The 17,250-nt window shown below is 36.9% G+C and overlaps 1 protein-coding gene across 7 annotated transcripts in view; it reads right to left on the reverse strand.

Moving 5' to 3' along the window:
* MYO9A (myosin IXA) overlaps positions 1-17,250 on the reverse strand; it is a 234,135-nt gene that overhangs the window by 106,566 nt on the left and 110,319 nt on the right. For all 7 annotated transcript variants that reach the window (XM_045848730.1, XM_045848731.1, XM_045848733.1 and 4 more), the window contains one exon: positions 8,036-8,111. In XM_045848730.1, coding sequence (XP_045704686.1) covers positions 8,036-8,111 — 76 coding nt within the window. The remainder of the gene's footprint in view (positions 1-8,035; positions 8,112-17,250) is intronic.

Genomic DNA, 17,250 nt, shown 5'->3' on the forward strand with positions numbered 1-17,250 from the left:
TGACCCAGGAATTCCACTCCTAAGTATTTATCCAAAGAAAATGTAAACACTAATCTGAGCCTTGGCTGGTGTGGCTCAGTAGACTGAATGCTGGCCTGTAGACCAAAAGGTTGCCGGTTCAATTCCCAGTCAGGGCACATGCCTGGGTTGCAGGCCAGGTCCCCAGTTGGGGGTGTGAGAGAGACAATCAATCATTGTTCCTCTCACACATCATGTTTCTCTCCCTCTCTTTCTCCTTCCCTTACCCTCTCTCTAAAAATAAATCTTTAAAAAGAAAAGAAAACTCTAATTTGAAAAGGTATGTGCACCACTATGTTCACTGCAACATTATTTATAACAGCCAAGATATGAAAACAACCTATGTGTCCAAAGACGGATAGGTGGATAAAAAGATGTGTTATACATACTACTCAGTCATAAAAAGGAATGGAATCTTGCCATTTGCAACAACATGGATGGACCTTGAGTGTAACTAAGTGAAAGAGCCAAATAAAGACAAACACTTTATGATTTCACTTATATTTAGAATCTAAAAAAGAAAACAAAACAACAAAACCAGACTTACAGATACCCAGAACAGACTGGTGACTGCCAAAGGAGAGGGATGGGAGAAACAGGTGAAAGAAGTACAAAGTTCTTACAGTTTTAAAATAAGTCATGAGGGTGTAATGTATAGCATGGGGACTACGGTCAATAATATTTTATTAACTTTGTATGGTGATAGAAGATAACTAGGTTAATTGTGGTAATCACTGCACAATGAATGCTAATGTTGAATCATGATGTTATATACCTGAAACCAATATAATATTGTATGTCAATTATACTTCAACTAAACAAAATAAAAGGAATTAAGTGGAAGTATGCATGTGGAAGCATTAGAAGCTCAACTACTAATGTAGTTGATGCCAGATTTATAATTTGATGCCAGAGAAAACAGACTAACCCAAAAGAAACAATCTTGAGATACAGATACTTGGAAATCACCAACTAAATGGCAGGCTCCCCATCAGTTACAAAATACATCTCTAGCCCAAATCTCACTTGAGTGTGTGTATCTGTGTATCCAAAGATTTATTCTCTCTGTCCTGATGAATGACTCTCAAGAACCTCAAGGTAACATGTCCATGCTGAAACTTTCGTTCCCTCCTCAAAACTATTGCCCCTCTTACATGCTCTATAGCCATAAATCTAGAAACTATCCTTAATTACTCCCTCTCCTACACCAATATATTAGAAAAATTTTATATTGACACACAGATACATACTCTCATTCATTCTCTCTCTCCCTCCCTCTCCCTCTCTCTCTTAGAAAGAGAGGTAGCCCTGACCAGGTAATTCAGTTGGTTACATCGTCATCCCAATATGCCGAGCTTGTGGGTTCGATCCCCAGTCAGGGCACACATAAGAAACAGGTACACCACAGCTGCAATCACAGATTAAGAAGATAAGTCTGGCCAAAAACAAATTTTTGGTGACTCCCAAACCAGTTCTCTTCTTCCTACATGTTATGAAAAGATCTAAGGTGAAACAGAAAAGTTTTACTGGTATTTTACACATTAAGGAACAGAAAGGTCCCGGCATTATAAGGGCAGGCTCAGTAGCAAAGTAGAAGACTGGAAGTAAAAGAAAAAAATCCTGGCTATATCATAAAAAGAAAGAACAATAAATGGAATGCTATGGAGAACACAGAACCTCCATGTGCACTTAAAAGTCTTTGTGCCAGTTGGTTGTTTTAACGAAATGGTTTGATATAAATATTGTTTCAGATTTTCCAGAGTTAGGTATTTCAGAGTCTCTCCTTTAGCACACTACTCCTAAGTCTGATGGCATACACAATGTCTTTGTTCTCTATGTGTACTTAATCCTCATACATATCAGATCACAGCTATATATTTATTGCATACATATAAAAATTATTTCCATAAAGTAGAGAAGGTCCAATATACACTTCTTACACACTCTGAGTCCTCATGAAATAAGGTGAGAGACATAGATTCTTTCTTAATTTTCCTTCTTAATGTAAGTTCATATCAATATATACCCACCACCACCACACATTCGGTCTCTTGCCAGAACTACTAGTTTCCCTGTATCCAGTCTAGTGCCTCTCCAAATCATTGATGATAAATCAACTAGAGAGGTTCTTTTAAAATATTAGTCCCCTGTTTAAAAGCATTAAATAGTTTCTCATAATAACTGCCCTACATGAACTAGCCTGTGACTGTTCTTCTTTGTGGAGTTAACTCTCAACACATCTCTCTTCATATTCATATTGTATTAATTCTTTATTTCTGCAATTCTCTCCTCCTCCTTCCTCTCTTTTGTTCCTGGACCTTCATACAGGTTGCTCCTCTGCCTGGAATACATCACCATCCTCTTTAGAAAGATTCTTTTTCTGTAAAACCTTTCTGATATACCTACTCCCATATCCAATTCTTTAAAAACACCATCAACATAAAAATTAAATTAAGCAGTTTTTTTATGTTTCCGTAGTATCCTATATTTCTTTGACATTTTTGCTTACCACACTTATCTTACAAAGTACTGAATCCCTAGTTCCCACCACATGACTGAGCACCTAAAATAACTATAATATATAGATAACTATCAATACATATTGATATAGTACAAAGTCCTAAAGATTGGTGCCATAACCCAAGAGTTTTAATGAGACTTATTCTTGTTCCTTAATGTCCTGGAATTACCAGAACAGTACAACAGATAACATTTAATTATAAAACCTACCATATATTTCTACTATGTACAAAATTCACTATATATTTGTCGATAATAAATTCTGATGACACACACCCTTGTTTCCTACTAGATAACAAGTTTCCAAAGTCATTTCTTTCCAATATAAGCTGGTGTATTTTAGTCTTCACACATTCTCCTCTAGAACTACTCATTTACAAGAGTTTTTTCCACCCAAGACTGTATGTGTCTTTGGCTACTTTTTGTGCATATTAAGGGTCAGTCCAGCAGCCTCTATAGTACATTTACTATCTCTGCTTTATGATGCGTAATAAAAAGCTCTGTACTTTTTATCAAATCCTACTTTGATATATATACATTTGCTTTCAGTTTATACTCTGCCAAAAAAAGAAAAACCCTGCCCTCTCAACATTAATGAAAGTTTTCTCTCTCACCTGAGGAATATTTGCACTAACTAGTGCAAATAGTTTTACTATTTGCATGTCATTGTTTTTGTATGGACTACATCAATTATTAGTTCTAGATCTCCACCAAACTAGACACTCCATTCTTTTATTATTTAAGAGTCACTTATGAGGAGAATTATATAGGGAAGATCCAAAAGACTTCACTTGATAGACATAATCTAATGACTTCATGGATGATCTGATCTTATAAGTATCTAATATCCTATTCTCTTCCCCTTCTCACCAATTTTCTCTAAAATATGTATAAAATAAATTCGTGAATACAATAAATACATCTGGAAGATGTAATGAGATGTATCTCATTAAGGCTGCTAGCTATCCTTTTCAACATAATCAATCTTAAACCAAAATACTCATATTAGACTATTCCAACTTTGTATAAAACACAGGAAGCCTATATAGATCACTTCAGGTATCCAAAATATAAAGCATAAAAAAGACACAAGCTAGGACTTAAGAGAATCATAACCATTAAATTGCTTTGGGAAATGGATTACGTCATACTATCCTTTTGTTTTTTAAACCAAATAAAAAAAAAATAGGTTCCTTAACTTAAGGATCTCTAATGACCATGGTGAAAATACAAGCATACCTCATTTCATTGTGCTTCATTTTACTGCACTTCACAAATATTACATTTTTAACAAACTGAAGGTAAGTCCCTCCACCAGCAAAAAGATCATGACTCACTAAAAGTTCAGATGATGGTTAGCATGTTTTAGCAATAAAGCAAACTTTAAATTAAGGTATGTGCATTGTTTTTTTAGAAGTAATGTTACTGAACACTGAATAGACTAAGCATAGTGTAAACACAACTTTTTAAAAAGATTTTTATTTATTTACTTTTAGGAAAGGGAGAGAGAAAGAAAGGGAGAGAAACATCACTGTGTGGTTACCTCTCATGAGCCCAGCTGGCAAGACCTGGGGACCTGGCCTACAACCCAGGCATGTGCCCTGACTGGGAATCAAACCAGCAACACTTTGGTTTGCAGGCCAGCACTCAATCCACTGAGCCACACCAGCCAGAGCTAAACATAACTTTTATATGCACTGGAAGATCAAAAAATGTATGTGACTCACTTTATTATGATATTTGCTTTATTGCAGTAGTCTAGAACCAACACTGCACAGTTTGTCTATCAATAGACTGCCAACAGACTGCACTGAAGGTACACAGGTCACCAGATTAATGATCTAATTTGTTCTTGGGTAAAATATAACACAAAAATATAGGATGAATTTCATCGTTAGTCAAGTATCACTGTTAAGAAAATGCATACACTATAAAGAGAGCAAGTAGTTCAATTTGGTGGCACTTATGATAAAAGAGTTGAGATTGGATACTTGGGCTGTAACTGGTCTTGCATGTGAGATGGGTGAACCTAGATGTCTTTAAACAAGCAACAAAGAGTTATAAAAAAGTTATTGAGCAAGGAAGTGACAATATACATTAGAAAAATATAGTAACATACAGGACTTCCGGTCAAGGTGGCAGTGAAGACAGAACACTTTGGCTAAACACTTTGCCCAACCACATCAAAATGACAACTGAAATACAGAACAACCCTCACTCAGAACCATCAGAAATCGAATTGAGTGAAAGTCTGACAATAACAGAACTAAAACAACCACATCTAGCCATACTAGTAGGAGGGATAGAGGCGCAGAACAGGCTGGTCCCACAACCACGTGTGTTGGATACAAATTCAGGAGGGATATTTCAGGAGTGAAGAGCCCCAGCTTCACACCAGGTCCCACAGCCCAAGGTTTTAGGGCCAGGAAGGTAAGCTCCCACAACTTCTGACTGCAAAAACCACCAGGGATTGAGTCAGTGGAAGAAACTGCTGGAGCCCTAAGGAGTTCCTCTTAAAGTTTAACACAAACACAGACTCACCTACTCTGATTCTCTCCCTTTGAGCTCTAGCAGCAGAGTAACAGTTTGAAAGGTACCAGTGACATACAGGGAGAAACTGAAGTATCTGGCATTAAGGCCAGCAGAGGCCATTGTCCCTTTTCTAAAATTTCTCCCCAGAGAACCAAAGAGCCAACAAGCTGGTACCATATCTGAGACTCCATCAACCTGGCTAACACTGTTTGACAGGCCTTGGATATCCTCAGACAGGACTCCCCACCCAAATGATGGGCCCACCCAAGCTGCTTTTCCATATGAATGGTGGATCTCAGCTCAAGCTTCACAACTTCCTAAATCCTATCAAGCAAGCCCTAGGTGGTTTCAGTGAGCCCATCAGTGAAGGACTGTGCCAGGACTGGCACTAGCAGCAGCCAGCTTAGACTCACAGCTTGGCTTTGCCTGAGAATCTCCAAACCCTGCACAAGGAGCAACCACTTCAGATTGCTTTACAGCTCAGGAAGGGTGGCCCCTAGCCAAACACAGGTTGGGGCTGACCTTGGCCTGCATCACGAGGAAAACCCAGTGCCAGAGCACCCAGTGGACAGCTATAGACCACACTGGAACACCACCACCCTGTCCCTGAACAGCTGATCCTTCATGAAGAGTAGAGGTTGGTGGTAAGTGGTCATAGCCAATCCTTGCAGAAGTGATTGTCAAGAAATATTCAAATTCATGAAAAGCAGGGATCTACAGCCAAGAAGGCTCTACCCAGCAAAGATGTCATTTAGAACTGAAGGCAGATAAAGAGTTTCCCAGGCAAGAAAAAACTGGCCCTAGTAAATCCCTCCCATTGATCTGTCAACAGCAACCAAGGATCAACTACAAGAGGAGGATGTATTCAATGCACAAAAGGATGCACCTCAAGTACCCAGCTTGGGTGATAGGGGAAGCTGTGCCACTGGATCCTACAGGACACTTACTACATTAGGCCATACTGCCAAGACACAGAGTCACAGCAGATCTACCTAACACATAGAAATAAATACGGGGGGGCTGCCAAAATGAGGAAACGAAGAAACATGGCCCAAATAAAAGAACAGAACAAAACTCCAGAAAAAGACCTATATAAAATGGAGATGAACAATCCATCAGATGCAGAGTTCAAAAACTGGTTATAAGGATGCTCAGAAAACTTAGTGAGGAGCTCAGCAGCATAAAAAAAAGATCCAGTCAGAAACGAAGGGTACACTAATTGGAATAAAGAACAATTTACAGGGAAACAACAATAGAATAGATGAAGCTGAGAATCAAATAGATGATTTGGAACATAAGGAAGCAAAAAAACAACTAATTAGAACAACAAGAAAAAAGAAATCCAAAAATACTGAGGATAGTGTAAATAGCCTCTGGGACAACTTCAAGTGTAAAAACATTCACATCATAGGGGTGCCAGAAGAAGAAGAGAAAGAGCAAGAAACTGGAAATCTATTTGGAAAAATAATGAAAGAAAACTATTGCAATTTGATAAAGAAAATAGACATACAGATACAGGAAGCACAGAGAGTCCCAAACAAGATGAATCTGAAGAGGCCCACTCCAAGACATATAATTAAAAAGCCAAAGGTTATATATAGAGAGAAAGTCTTAAAAGCAGGGAAAGAAAACCTGTTAATTACCTACAGGGGAGGTCCCATTAGACTGTCAGCTGATTTCTCAAAAGAAACTTTCTAGGCTAGAAGGGTTTGGCAATAATTATTCAAAGTCACGAAAAGCAGGGAACAGCCAAAATTGCTCTATTCAGCAAAGCTATCATTATCATGGAAGGGCAGATAAAGAGCTTCCCAGATAAGAAAAAACTAAAGGAGTTCATCATCACCAAATCATTATTATATGAAATGTTAATGGGACTTATTTAAAAGAAAGGAGGTTAAAACTATGAAAAAGAAAATAGCAAAAATGCAAATCTATCAACAATTGACTAAGCAAACAAGAACAGAAACTGAATCATGGATACAAAGAGCATTTTGTTGGCTGCTATATGGGAGGAGGGTGTGGGGGAATGGGTGAAGAGGTGAGGGCATTAAACAGTACAAATAGGTAGTTACAGCATAGCCATGGGGACATAAAGTATAGTATAGGAAATGGAATAGCCAAAGAACTTATATGCATGACCCATGGACATGAGTAATGGTGGGAGGATTGCCTGAGGGAGTACAGGGTGCTGGGTCCGGTGGGGGGACAAAAGGGAAAAAACTGGGACAACTGCAATAGCATAATCAATAAAATATAATTTTAAAAAAATTTTAAAGGGAAAATATAGTAACACAAATTAGAAAAACAATCAATAAAATTATCCTTTAATTTTAATGAGAGACCATCCTTATCACCAAGGTACCAAAAAGCTCAATGCACGTGATGATTAAACATAGAAAGCAGATTCTAGACACTAAAAACTGATCTTTTACTCACATAAACAATACTCTTTATAAAAGAATATGTGGCAAGAACAAAGGACATTATTTATAAACTGAGAAAATTATTTTATTTTCAAATTTTACTCAGGAATTCATTAAAATTGATTAAAAGATAAACTTTGGTTATCACACTCACCAAGAAAAGGTATTCAGTGGTTTGGTGTAAGTCAAACTACTCGATACTTACTTACCAATAAGATTCTCCACAGAGAGCAGCAGAATAACCAGACATAGAATACAAGAAGGGTCTCAGAAATTAAAACATATGTAGTCATTTTAAAGTATTCTGGAAAAACTTGCTTTTAATTGTAAAACCATTTTACCAGAGGTAATCTTAAATAATTTAGTCCTAATAGTTTTGTTAACTCTAACCTTATTAATTTACAGTATCATTTATAAAACCTTTAAGAACTATAAAGCAAACTAGACCTGTTTTTCTTTATATTTTTTAAGCTACAGAAGTATTTATAAGAATTCATTATTTCTTTCATACCCACTTGAAAACATAATCCAAACATACTTACTGCTGGTTTTTGTCATTTAAGGTATTCATGCCCTGGAGGTCAGAAAGAGGTGTTCTGGGGTTTTTCCGGGTTATACCTAGCATTATAAAAAGCAAAATTTTCATTATCAATGCTAAGAAAAACTAAACATAAAACAATTTCTAAAGACACATGAAATTAATGTATTTTGATAGTAAATATTTGCTAAATGTGTCAGAAACATCTAAATAATAATATGAACCAAGTCCTATGTCTGTTACTTACAAATCTGACTTAACCAATAATGAACCCAACTGGGAATTTAATAATAAATTGTTTTCTTTCTTCTCTCATTTAAACATTATAAGGTAATACAAGGGTTACTGGACTGAAGGTCTAGAAGTATAGAAGCTTGTAACTTAGCTTAACATTCAAAAAGCCCTAATGATTTCTTTGTATCATGTTTCAGCAATAAATATATTAACATGAACTACAGATTTTAGAGATTGATTAATCTTACATATAAAAACACTGAAAATCTAAGATGAAAAATTGCATCCTTAAGAATGACCAATATTTTTAAGTTATAATTTTCTTCAAATCATTCAACAAATAGACGCAGTATAAGCATATGGCTATCAATTTTCATAATATACACACACAAAAAAAACACTTATTATAGGTAAGACACACTGGAAGGAAAAAGTGAAAGCATACCTATTCAATATAACAACCTTATATGTAGAAAATCCTAAGTAACCCACAAAAAAACTATTAGGAGTAATAAATGAGTTCAGAGAGGAGAGGGGAGGGAATTTCAGGGGAGAATGGGAAGGGTTTACAGGAACAAGTATAAAAGACACATGGACAAAAGCTGGGGGGGTGGAAATGGGAGGGAGGTGGGGAGAAATGGGTGGGTGGGTTGGAATGGGAGTAAAGGACAGAAAAATGTCCTTGAATAATGATTAAAATAAAATTAAAATAAATACAAATTAAAAAATACAAGATATAAGATCAATATTCAATTGTGTTTTTATACCGTAGCAATAATACACAATCAAAAATAAAACTAAGAAAACAATTCCATTAACATCAATATAAAAGAAATAAACTTAACAAAAAAAGTATAAAATTTCTATACTGAAAACTACAAACATCACTAAAAGAAATTTAATCTAAATAAATGGAATGCCGTCCATTCTGATGGATTAGAAAACTTATTAATGTTAATATAGCAATGCTTCCCAAACTGACCTATAGATCTATGTAACCTCTTTTAATATTCTAGTGGCCTTATATTTGCAGAAAGGAATAGACTCATCCTATAATTAATATGTATATGCAAGAGACCCAGAATAGCCAAAACAACACCGAAAAAGAGGTACATGGTGGGAGGACTCACACTTCCTGAATTCAAAACTTACTACAAAGAAACAGTAACTGAGGCACTATGGTATGAGCATAATGATAGATAAATGGAGCAATGGAAAGAAACTAAGAGTACAGAAATAAACCTCTACATTAATGGGCAACTGAATTTTGACATAGGTGCTAAGACAATTCAATGAAATAGAATTTCATTTATTAAGTTCCTAAGTCATGGATCCCAATTTCTCTATGACAAATTATCATTTTCTGTCCTCTATATCCATTCTTCTGCATATTGAAACAATCATCTCAAGCCTTTCCTTAACATTAGTAACTCAATTTTCAGCTCTTTCCTCTACTTCCTGAGCTCATACAGGTGTTGTTTTATATCTCTGCTGTTTTCATAGCTCAATACCTATTTCCAATATCATACTGATATTTTATATCCTCAAATGTATCCTATTGCTTTATGGGATTTGTGTTCTTAAATTCTTCTATACTGTAAAATGCTCACAGGTAACTTTCTTCTCTTTTTTGGGAGTATCTCCCCTACAAACAAAATGGTTCTTTTATACATGTTATAACTTCTTTATTTCCCTCTGTGAAATGATTTTAATATCAATTATTAAATATCTTAAACATTAAAAAGGCAGGACTTCCGGCCAAGATGGAGGCATAGGTGGACGCACCATACCTCCACACACAACCAAGATTGGAACAACAACAATTTAGAGGCAGAATAACACCCAGAACTGACAGAGAATTTATCTGAATGGAAGAAGGACAGCCAAGAAGTTGAAGTAGACCCGTTCATCCAGACCGGTAGAAGGGGCGGAGACAAGCAGTCCGCGTGGGTCAGGGCAAGGAGAGCAGAGAGAATTGGGCATGCAAGGCAACCGAGGGCCCGTAAGGCATCTGGGGCATGCAAGATCGCAGCGGGTGGATCCTGAGTACGCAAGTGGCAGCTGGCGGACCCAGTGAGGCGGCGATTGTGGAGCAGGACAGAGTGCGCAACCCAGGATCCCAGAGAAGGGACTGAGGTCCCAGGAGAACTGAGCTACCACCATTGTTCCTTCCTGCCCCCACCTCCACCCCTGCCCCCGTCCCCACATACAACATCACAATCTAGCGACTGGGGTGCCCAGCCCCGGTGAATGCCTAAGGCTCCAGCCCTCACCATAACAGGAGAGACCAGACCCCCCCCAAAAAAGAGAGAGAGAGAGAGAGAGACATGTCTCAAACAGAAGAACAGATCAATGTCCTAGGACTCATCATTTTAAGCGACTGAGAGATAGCCAATCTATCAGATGCACAGTTCAAAACACTGGTGATCAGGAAGCTCACAGAATTGGTTGATTTTGGGCACAAATTAGATGAAAAAATGCAGGTTACCATAAAAGAAATGAAGGAAAATGCACAGGGAACCAATAGTGATGGGAAGGAAACTGGCACTCAAAACAATAGAGTAGACCAGAAGGAAGAAAAAAACAACCAAACAGGAAAGAATGGAGAAATGAGAATTCAAAAAAAATGAGGAGAAGCTTAGGAACCTCCAACATCTTTAAAACGTTCTAACATCTGAATTATAGTGGTACCAGAAGAGGAAGAGGAAAAGCAACAGATTGAACATGTATTTGAACAAATAATAAAGGAGAACTTCCCCAATCTGGCAAAGGAAATAGACTTCCAGGAAGTCCAGGAAGCTCAGAGAGTCCCAAAGAAGTTGGACCCAAGAAGAAACACACCAAGGCACATCATAATTACATTAGCCAAGATAAAAATGAAGGAGAGAATCCTAGAAGCAGCAAGAGATAAGGGGACAGTTACCTACAAAGCAGGTCCCATCAGACTGTCAGCTGATTTCTCAAAAGAGACTTTACAGGCAAGAAGGAACTGGAAGAAGTATTCCAAGTCATGAAAGACAAGGGCCTATATCCCAGATTACTCTATCCAGCAAAGCTTTCATTTAGAATGGAAGGGAAGATAAAGTGCTTCTCAGATAAGGTCAAGTTAAAGGAGTTCATCATCACCAAGCCCTTATTTTATGAAATGTTAAAGGGACTTATCTAAGAAAAGATTAAAAAAAAAATTGCATAGTAAAAGGACAGCAAGCTCACAATTATTAACAACCACACCTAAAGCAAAACCAAAAGAAACTAAGCAAACTAGAACAGGAACAGAACCACAGAAATGGAGATCACATGGAGGGTTAGCAACAGGGGAGTGGGAGGAGGAGAGAGGGGGAAAAGGTACAGAGAATAAGTAGCATAGAATGTAGGTTGAAAATAGATAGGGGGAGGGTAAGAATAGTATGGGAAATGTAGAAGCTAAAGAACTTATGACACATGGACATGACTAAAGGGGGGGATGTGGGTGGGAGAGGGTGTACAGGGTGGAGGCGAGTGAAGGGGGAAATGGGACAGCTGTAATAGCATAATGAGTAAAATATATTACAAAAAAAGGTGTAAGAATAGTATACTGAATATTTGCAACTGATCAGTCAGATTAGAAAATGAAGCCCTGTGTTTGACTCTGATCCCACTCCAACAGCATTGGATCCCAATACTGTCTACTTGTGGAAATTATCATAAAAGCAATCCCACTTCTGGGAATATATCCAAAGAACATAAAACACTAATTCAAAAGAACATAAGCATCCCTATGTTCACTGCAGCGTTATTTACAATCACCAAGATATGGAAGCAGCTCAAGCGTCCATCAGTAAATGAACGGATAAAACAACTGTGGGACATTTACACAATGGACTACTACTTGGCTGTAGGTTTTACAATTTGTGACAGTGTAGATGGACCTGGAGAAAATTATGGTAAGTGAAATAAGCCAATCACAGAAAGACAAATACTATATGATTTCACTCATATGTGGAATCTAATGAACAAACTGAACTAACAAGGAAAGTGGGGACAGACTCACACATGGAAAGCAGGATGACAGCTAGCTGATGGAGGGAGGATAAGGGGTAGAGGGATTGAGCAGAAAAGGAAAAGGCTCATGGACATGGATAATGGGGCGGTGATTCCTGGGGGTAGGGAGTATAAGGGGACTAAATGCTAATGTAAAAACTAAACTAAAATAAAAGTTTTAAAAAAAGGGAATTTTAAAAAGCTATCATAATGGTTAATGACTTAAAGTAGGAGATGATCTTACTGAGTTAACCAACAGGAAATCTCAGGAAAGAAATGGAAACAAAAAAGTAATCAAATGGATATTATGGAACTAAAAACTGAAATTTTATGAAATGAAACATTTATATGGGTTTAAGAGAAGACTTGAAATGGCATAATAAACATAAAATCAGATAAATAAAAATTATCCAAACTGAAGAACAGAAAGAAAATAGAACAAAACCTAAATACAGTATGAGAAATCCATGAGATGATATCAAATATTCTAAGAACATATAATTGGTATCTCAGAAGAAAAAGAGAAATTGCAGCACAAAGGTTTTTTTTGAAAAAGTATTGGCCAAAAATTTCCTAAATTTGATAAAGAACAATGAAACACAGGCCCAAAGGTGAAGGAAATCCAAAATGGGATAAATATAAATATTTAGGAACATCATAGTCAAACTGCTAAAACCAAAAAAAAAAATAAAAAGAAAATCTTGAAGCAGCCAGTGGGAAAAAAAGTGCATTAAATAAGAAAGAATAACAATAGGATGACATCTGAGTTTATCATCACAAATAATGCAGGAAAAAAATGAAACATCTTTAAAGTGCCAAAAGTTTGATAGTTCCTAATGATGTTAGGCATATCTACTTTATGACACAGTAACTCCACTGATAAGTTTTACCCAAGGAATAAAAATATATGTATAAAAAATGACACAAACAAGAATGCTCGGATAGCTAGATTCCTCACAATAGTTTAAAACAGTACACAACCCTTATATACACCAATAAATGAATGATAAACACAAAGTTGTAGTTACAACTCTGTGTGTGTGTGTGTGTGTGTGTGTGTGTGTGTGTGTGTACATAATGGGAAAAATTCCTGATATGTGAAGCATAGGTGAAAAATTCCTGATATATGAAACACAGGTGAGTATGTTGCATCATCAAAATACCAAAGAATACATATCCATAAAACTTTTAGAGAAGGCAAAACTAATTTATAGCAATGGAAAAAATTTTTTTTGGACGGGAAATCTAAATAAGAGTTGCCTGAAAAAGCTGGGAAAATGTACAAGAGCAAAAATAAATTTTTAATACAATTTTGTTCTAATATTTTATTTTTAATACTGTGTTCATGTTTTAGGTTTGTTTCTTATTTATACTTAAATTTTATTTTATTTTTGTAACTCATAATCTATTTTTTAACTGTTGGTTGTGTGTACTTTAATTTACTGGTATTGCTATTTGGAACTTTTTCTGCCTTTCTGTTTTATGCTTTGTATGTACCCTAATTATTGTAGTTCTGTCCAGATATCTACGGAAGTATTCTCTTTATATTATGATTTCTTTCTTTTGTAAGTTATATACACTCTCCTCTTTGATTACCCTTAAATTTTTAACATATTTATGAATTCTAATCTATTTCTAGAATTCTAATCTAAAATTTTCTAATTTACTTTTTCTGAAGAGTACAAGAACTTTCTAATGCCTTGATTGTAGTCATTCCATTTCTGTAACAGATGATGTCACCCAGTATTTATTTTAACCTTGTTTTCAAATCAGAAATTATTACTAATTTTTATCAGATATCAAAACTTTCCAGTGAGTTAGTTCAGCTTTTCTCTCCTAAACCTTTTCATAAATTGTATTGGGAAAGATCTGTAGAGATTACTACATTTATTTATGGCTATTGTTCATCTTTGTCTGGTACAACTTTGTCTATTCTTTTATTCTCATCATTTAAAGAACCTTATAGATATTTAATTAAATATTTTGAAATATCTATTTTGAGATTTTAGTTGGTGAAGTTAATCTATTTTTATTAATTTTAAATAGTATTTGTATTTTATTCCATGTTTCCCATTTATTTTATTACTTAAACTCATCTTTTCTTTTCCTAGTTCTCATTTGATAAAGGCTTCTTATGAGATGATAAAGATGCTATTTTTGTATCATTCTGATGATCTATAATGTAAAATTCATGTGTATTTACCCATATCTAAAATTGAGGAGAGAGAAGATGGCGGCAAAGTAGGTGGGAGCTGAACCCACTTGTTTGTGCACCCAACTGCAACACATAGCTGATTTTCTGAAGGACAAAGTGAACAGTCAACAGAATCTTAGCTGATACAAGTTTGGAAACCAAAGTGAGCAGAGGATGCTTCAACACAGGCAGTAAGGAGGTTTTATAGGTGGACAGGGAAAGTCCCTGGTAAGCGACATAAATTGTAGCAGCCACAGGGAAACCATCAAGCCAGGAGAGACTTGAACAAAGTCTTGCAGGGGAGGATTTGGGGGCACGAAGGCACACACACAGCTGGGGGTGGCAGGGTACCCCAGCCAGGGCAGTGCTTGTCGGATGGGACAGTGCCAGAGAGTGGTGGTGATTCCAGTGGCACTTGGAACTGGGAGAAGAGGTGGGCCACAACTGGCTGTGTCTGAGCTAGCCTCTGGACTTGCCAGAGAGGTGGAGTGGGTAGAAAGTTGGGCAGTGGCTCAGAGCACCCAAACAGGTTTTTTTCAAAAAGGAGCTGAGTGGCACTGGGCAGGGACCTCGTGAGCCCAGTGGCCTTGTCAACAAAGAGGGAGGACTGTGGCCACAACTTGCTCCCATTTAGTGCACCTCATGGACTGATCAAAGGGGTGCAAAGCGAGATGGCTAATCCACAGAGTGGAGAGTGAGGGATGCACACTGCACTGAGGGCAAGGGCTGGAAACTGGGTGCCTGTGATTACTGTAGCCCAGACTGAGACCCCTCCCTTGCCTAATCACCAGAAAGGAAAAACAGAGACCACTCCTCCACCGCATGCAGGAGCCAGGAATATCTGCAATGCCAACTGGATATACTTAACAACCACCAGGAGGGGGCTTTTTTTTTTTTTCCTCCCAAGAGCAACACAGTAAGACCTGGAACTATGAGAAAACCAGGGACAGACCCAGAAAGTAGTGAGAAGGCGAACACCAACAGCTGACACAAATTTCACCTTACTCTTTATCAGAACTTGCATGTTTTTAAAAATTTCTCTTCTTTCCATTTTTTTAGGTTTTTTTATTTTTCCTTTTCATGTTGCATTTTAACTTCCCTTTTCACTTCACTCGTATCACAAATAACTCATTACTCTTCTTCTTTTACTATGTATTCCTTTTATTCAGATTATATATTTTTTATCATATTATTGTTATTCCAAATCCCACACAGAACTGTTCCCTGGTCTTAATCCATTTCGTCGTCTTCCTGAGCTTTATTACTATTGTGGTAAACTTTATTTTCTCTCACAGTACACCATGTTCCTATCCTTTACTCTCACTATTTCTCCTCCATCTAACCTCATGCAAGCACTCTTCTTTCTTAAGTCAGCTCACATTCTTTTTCCCTTTGTATAAGAGTCTTATTTCTTCTCCACCTTTTATAAATAGTGGCCAGTTGGGTGAAATACCACGGCCACTGCTGTACTTCTCAAATGGAACTCCTATTTGTTTGTACTTTAAATCCCATAGAATAATCTCCCCCATCTCACTCCATTTCACCTTCCTCCTGCCCCTGATCAGTTGTTGAGTGAAGAATTTTATTTCATTTTCTTTTCTTTTCTTCCCCTCTATCAACATGGGCTTTCCTCCTTACTCTTAATGGTTTGCTTCCCCCATCCTCTCAAAACCACTTTTCTTTACAGTAAACATCTCATATTCACTTTTCATTTTTGTATAATATTCTTATTCCCATTCCACCAGTTTTTTTAATTAAAGTTCATTCAGCTGTTTTTGCTATTGACCCTGATATGGTTTCCCTGCAATTTTGCTTAGTTGGTCCAATACCTTTTCAATCTTACTCTGAACCTCATAGTATATTGTCCCTTTTGTTACCCCATTGTTCCTATTGCCCTTTCATGTTTTAATTAGATTTTAAACTTGGCTCCCTTTCTTCACCTTGGTTCTATCCCCACTCACACCAAGTCTCTTCCCTCTCACCATTCAATAACATTTTCCCCTCTCTTAGTCATCTCACATTCCCTTTGTCATATCTTTTAATATCTGTAATCTCTCTTCACCTTTATTAATTTTCTTAAATAGTATTTGAGATTGCTGATATGGTATGGGGGTTCTTTTTGCTGTTGTAGGTTTGATTGTCTGGTAATAATGCTTTGTTAACCAACACCTGGACAATAGCAAACAAGACAAGGTGGGAGCTATGATTACCAGTAAGCCCACTGGAGGGAAGAACCCACCAATAAAGAAGCCACCAACAAGTGAAGCCCAAATACAAAAGGAGAACCCACACAAACTGAAAAAAGGGCAACCCTAGAGCATCCAGACAAGGAGATCAAAGAGACCACACCACTGAATCCCACAAAACTCCTACCCACAAAGACAGCTGGCAAAGCAGAACATCCTGAAATGCAGAAACAAACAAACAAAAAAGAGTTACTTAAATGAAGACACAAAGAAAGAACCCCCAATTGAAATGGATATAAGAATCTCCAGTGAAGGAGCTAAATGAAATTGAGGCAAGTGAACCATCAAACACAGAATTTTAAAAAAAAAATGGTTAAAAGGATGCTCAAGGAATTCAGTGACAACTACAAGGCACTCTGTGGGAACTAGAACAGCATGGAAAAATATAGAAACTATGAATGAGAACCAGGAAGAAATACAGAATACAATATCTGAAAAAGAAAATACACTAGAAGGAATCACAAGCAGACTGGATGAAGCCGAGGGTTGAATTAGTCAGCTGGAAGACAAGGTAGAAATAAATAC

This window comes from Phyllostomus hastatus, unplaced genomic scaffold (assembly GCF_019186645.2).
Source record: "Phyllostomus hastatus isolate PE091 unplaced genomic scaffold, TTU_PhHast_1.1 phas_contig_62, whole genome shotgun sequence".
In the NCBI taxonomy this organism is placed as follows: Eukaryota; Metazoa; Chordata; class Mammalia; order Chiroptera; family Phyllostomidae; genus Phyllostomus; species Phyllostomus hastatus.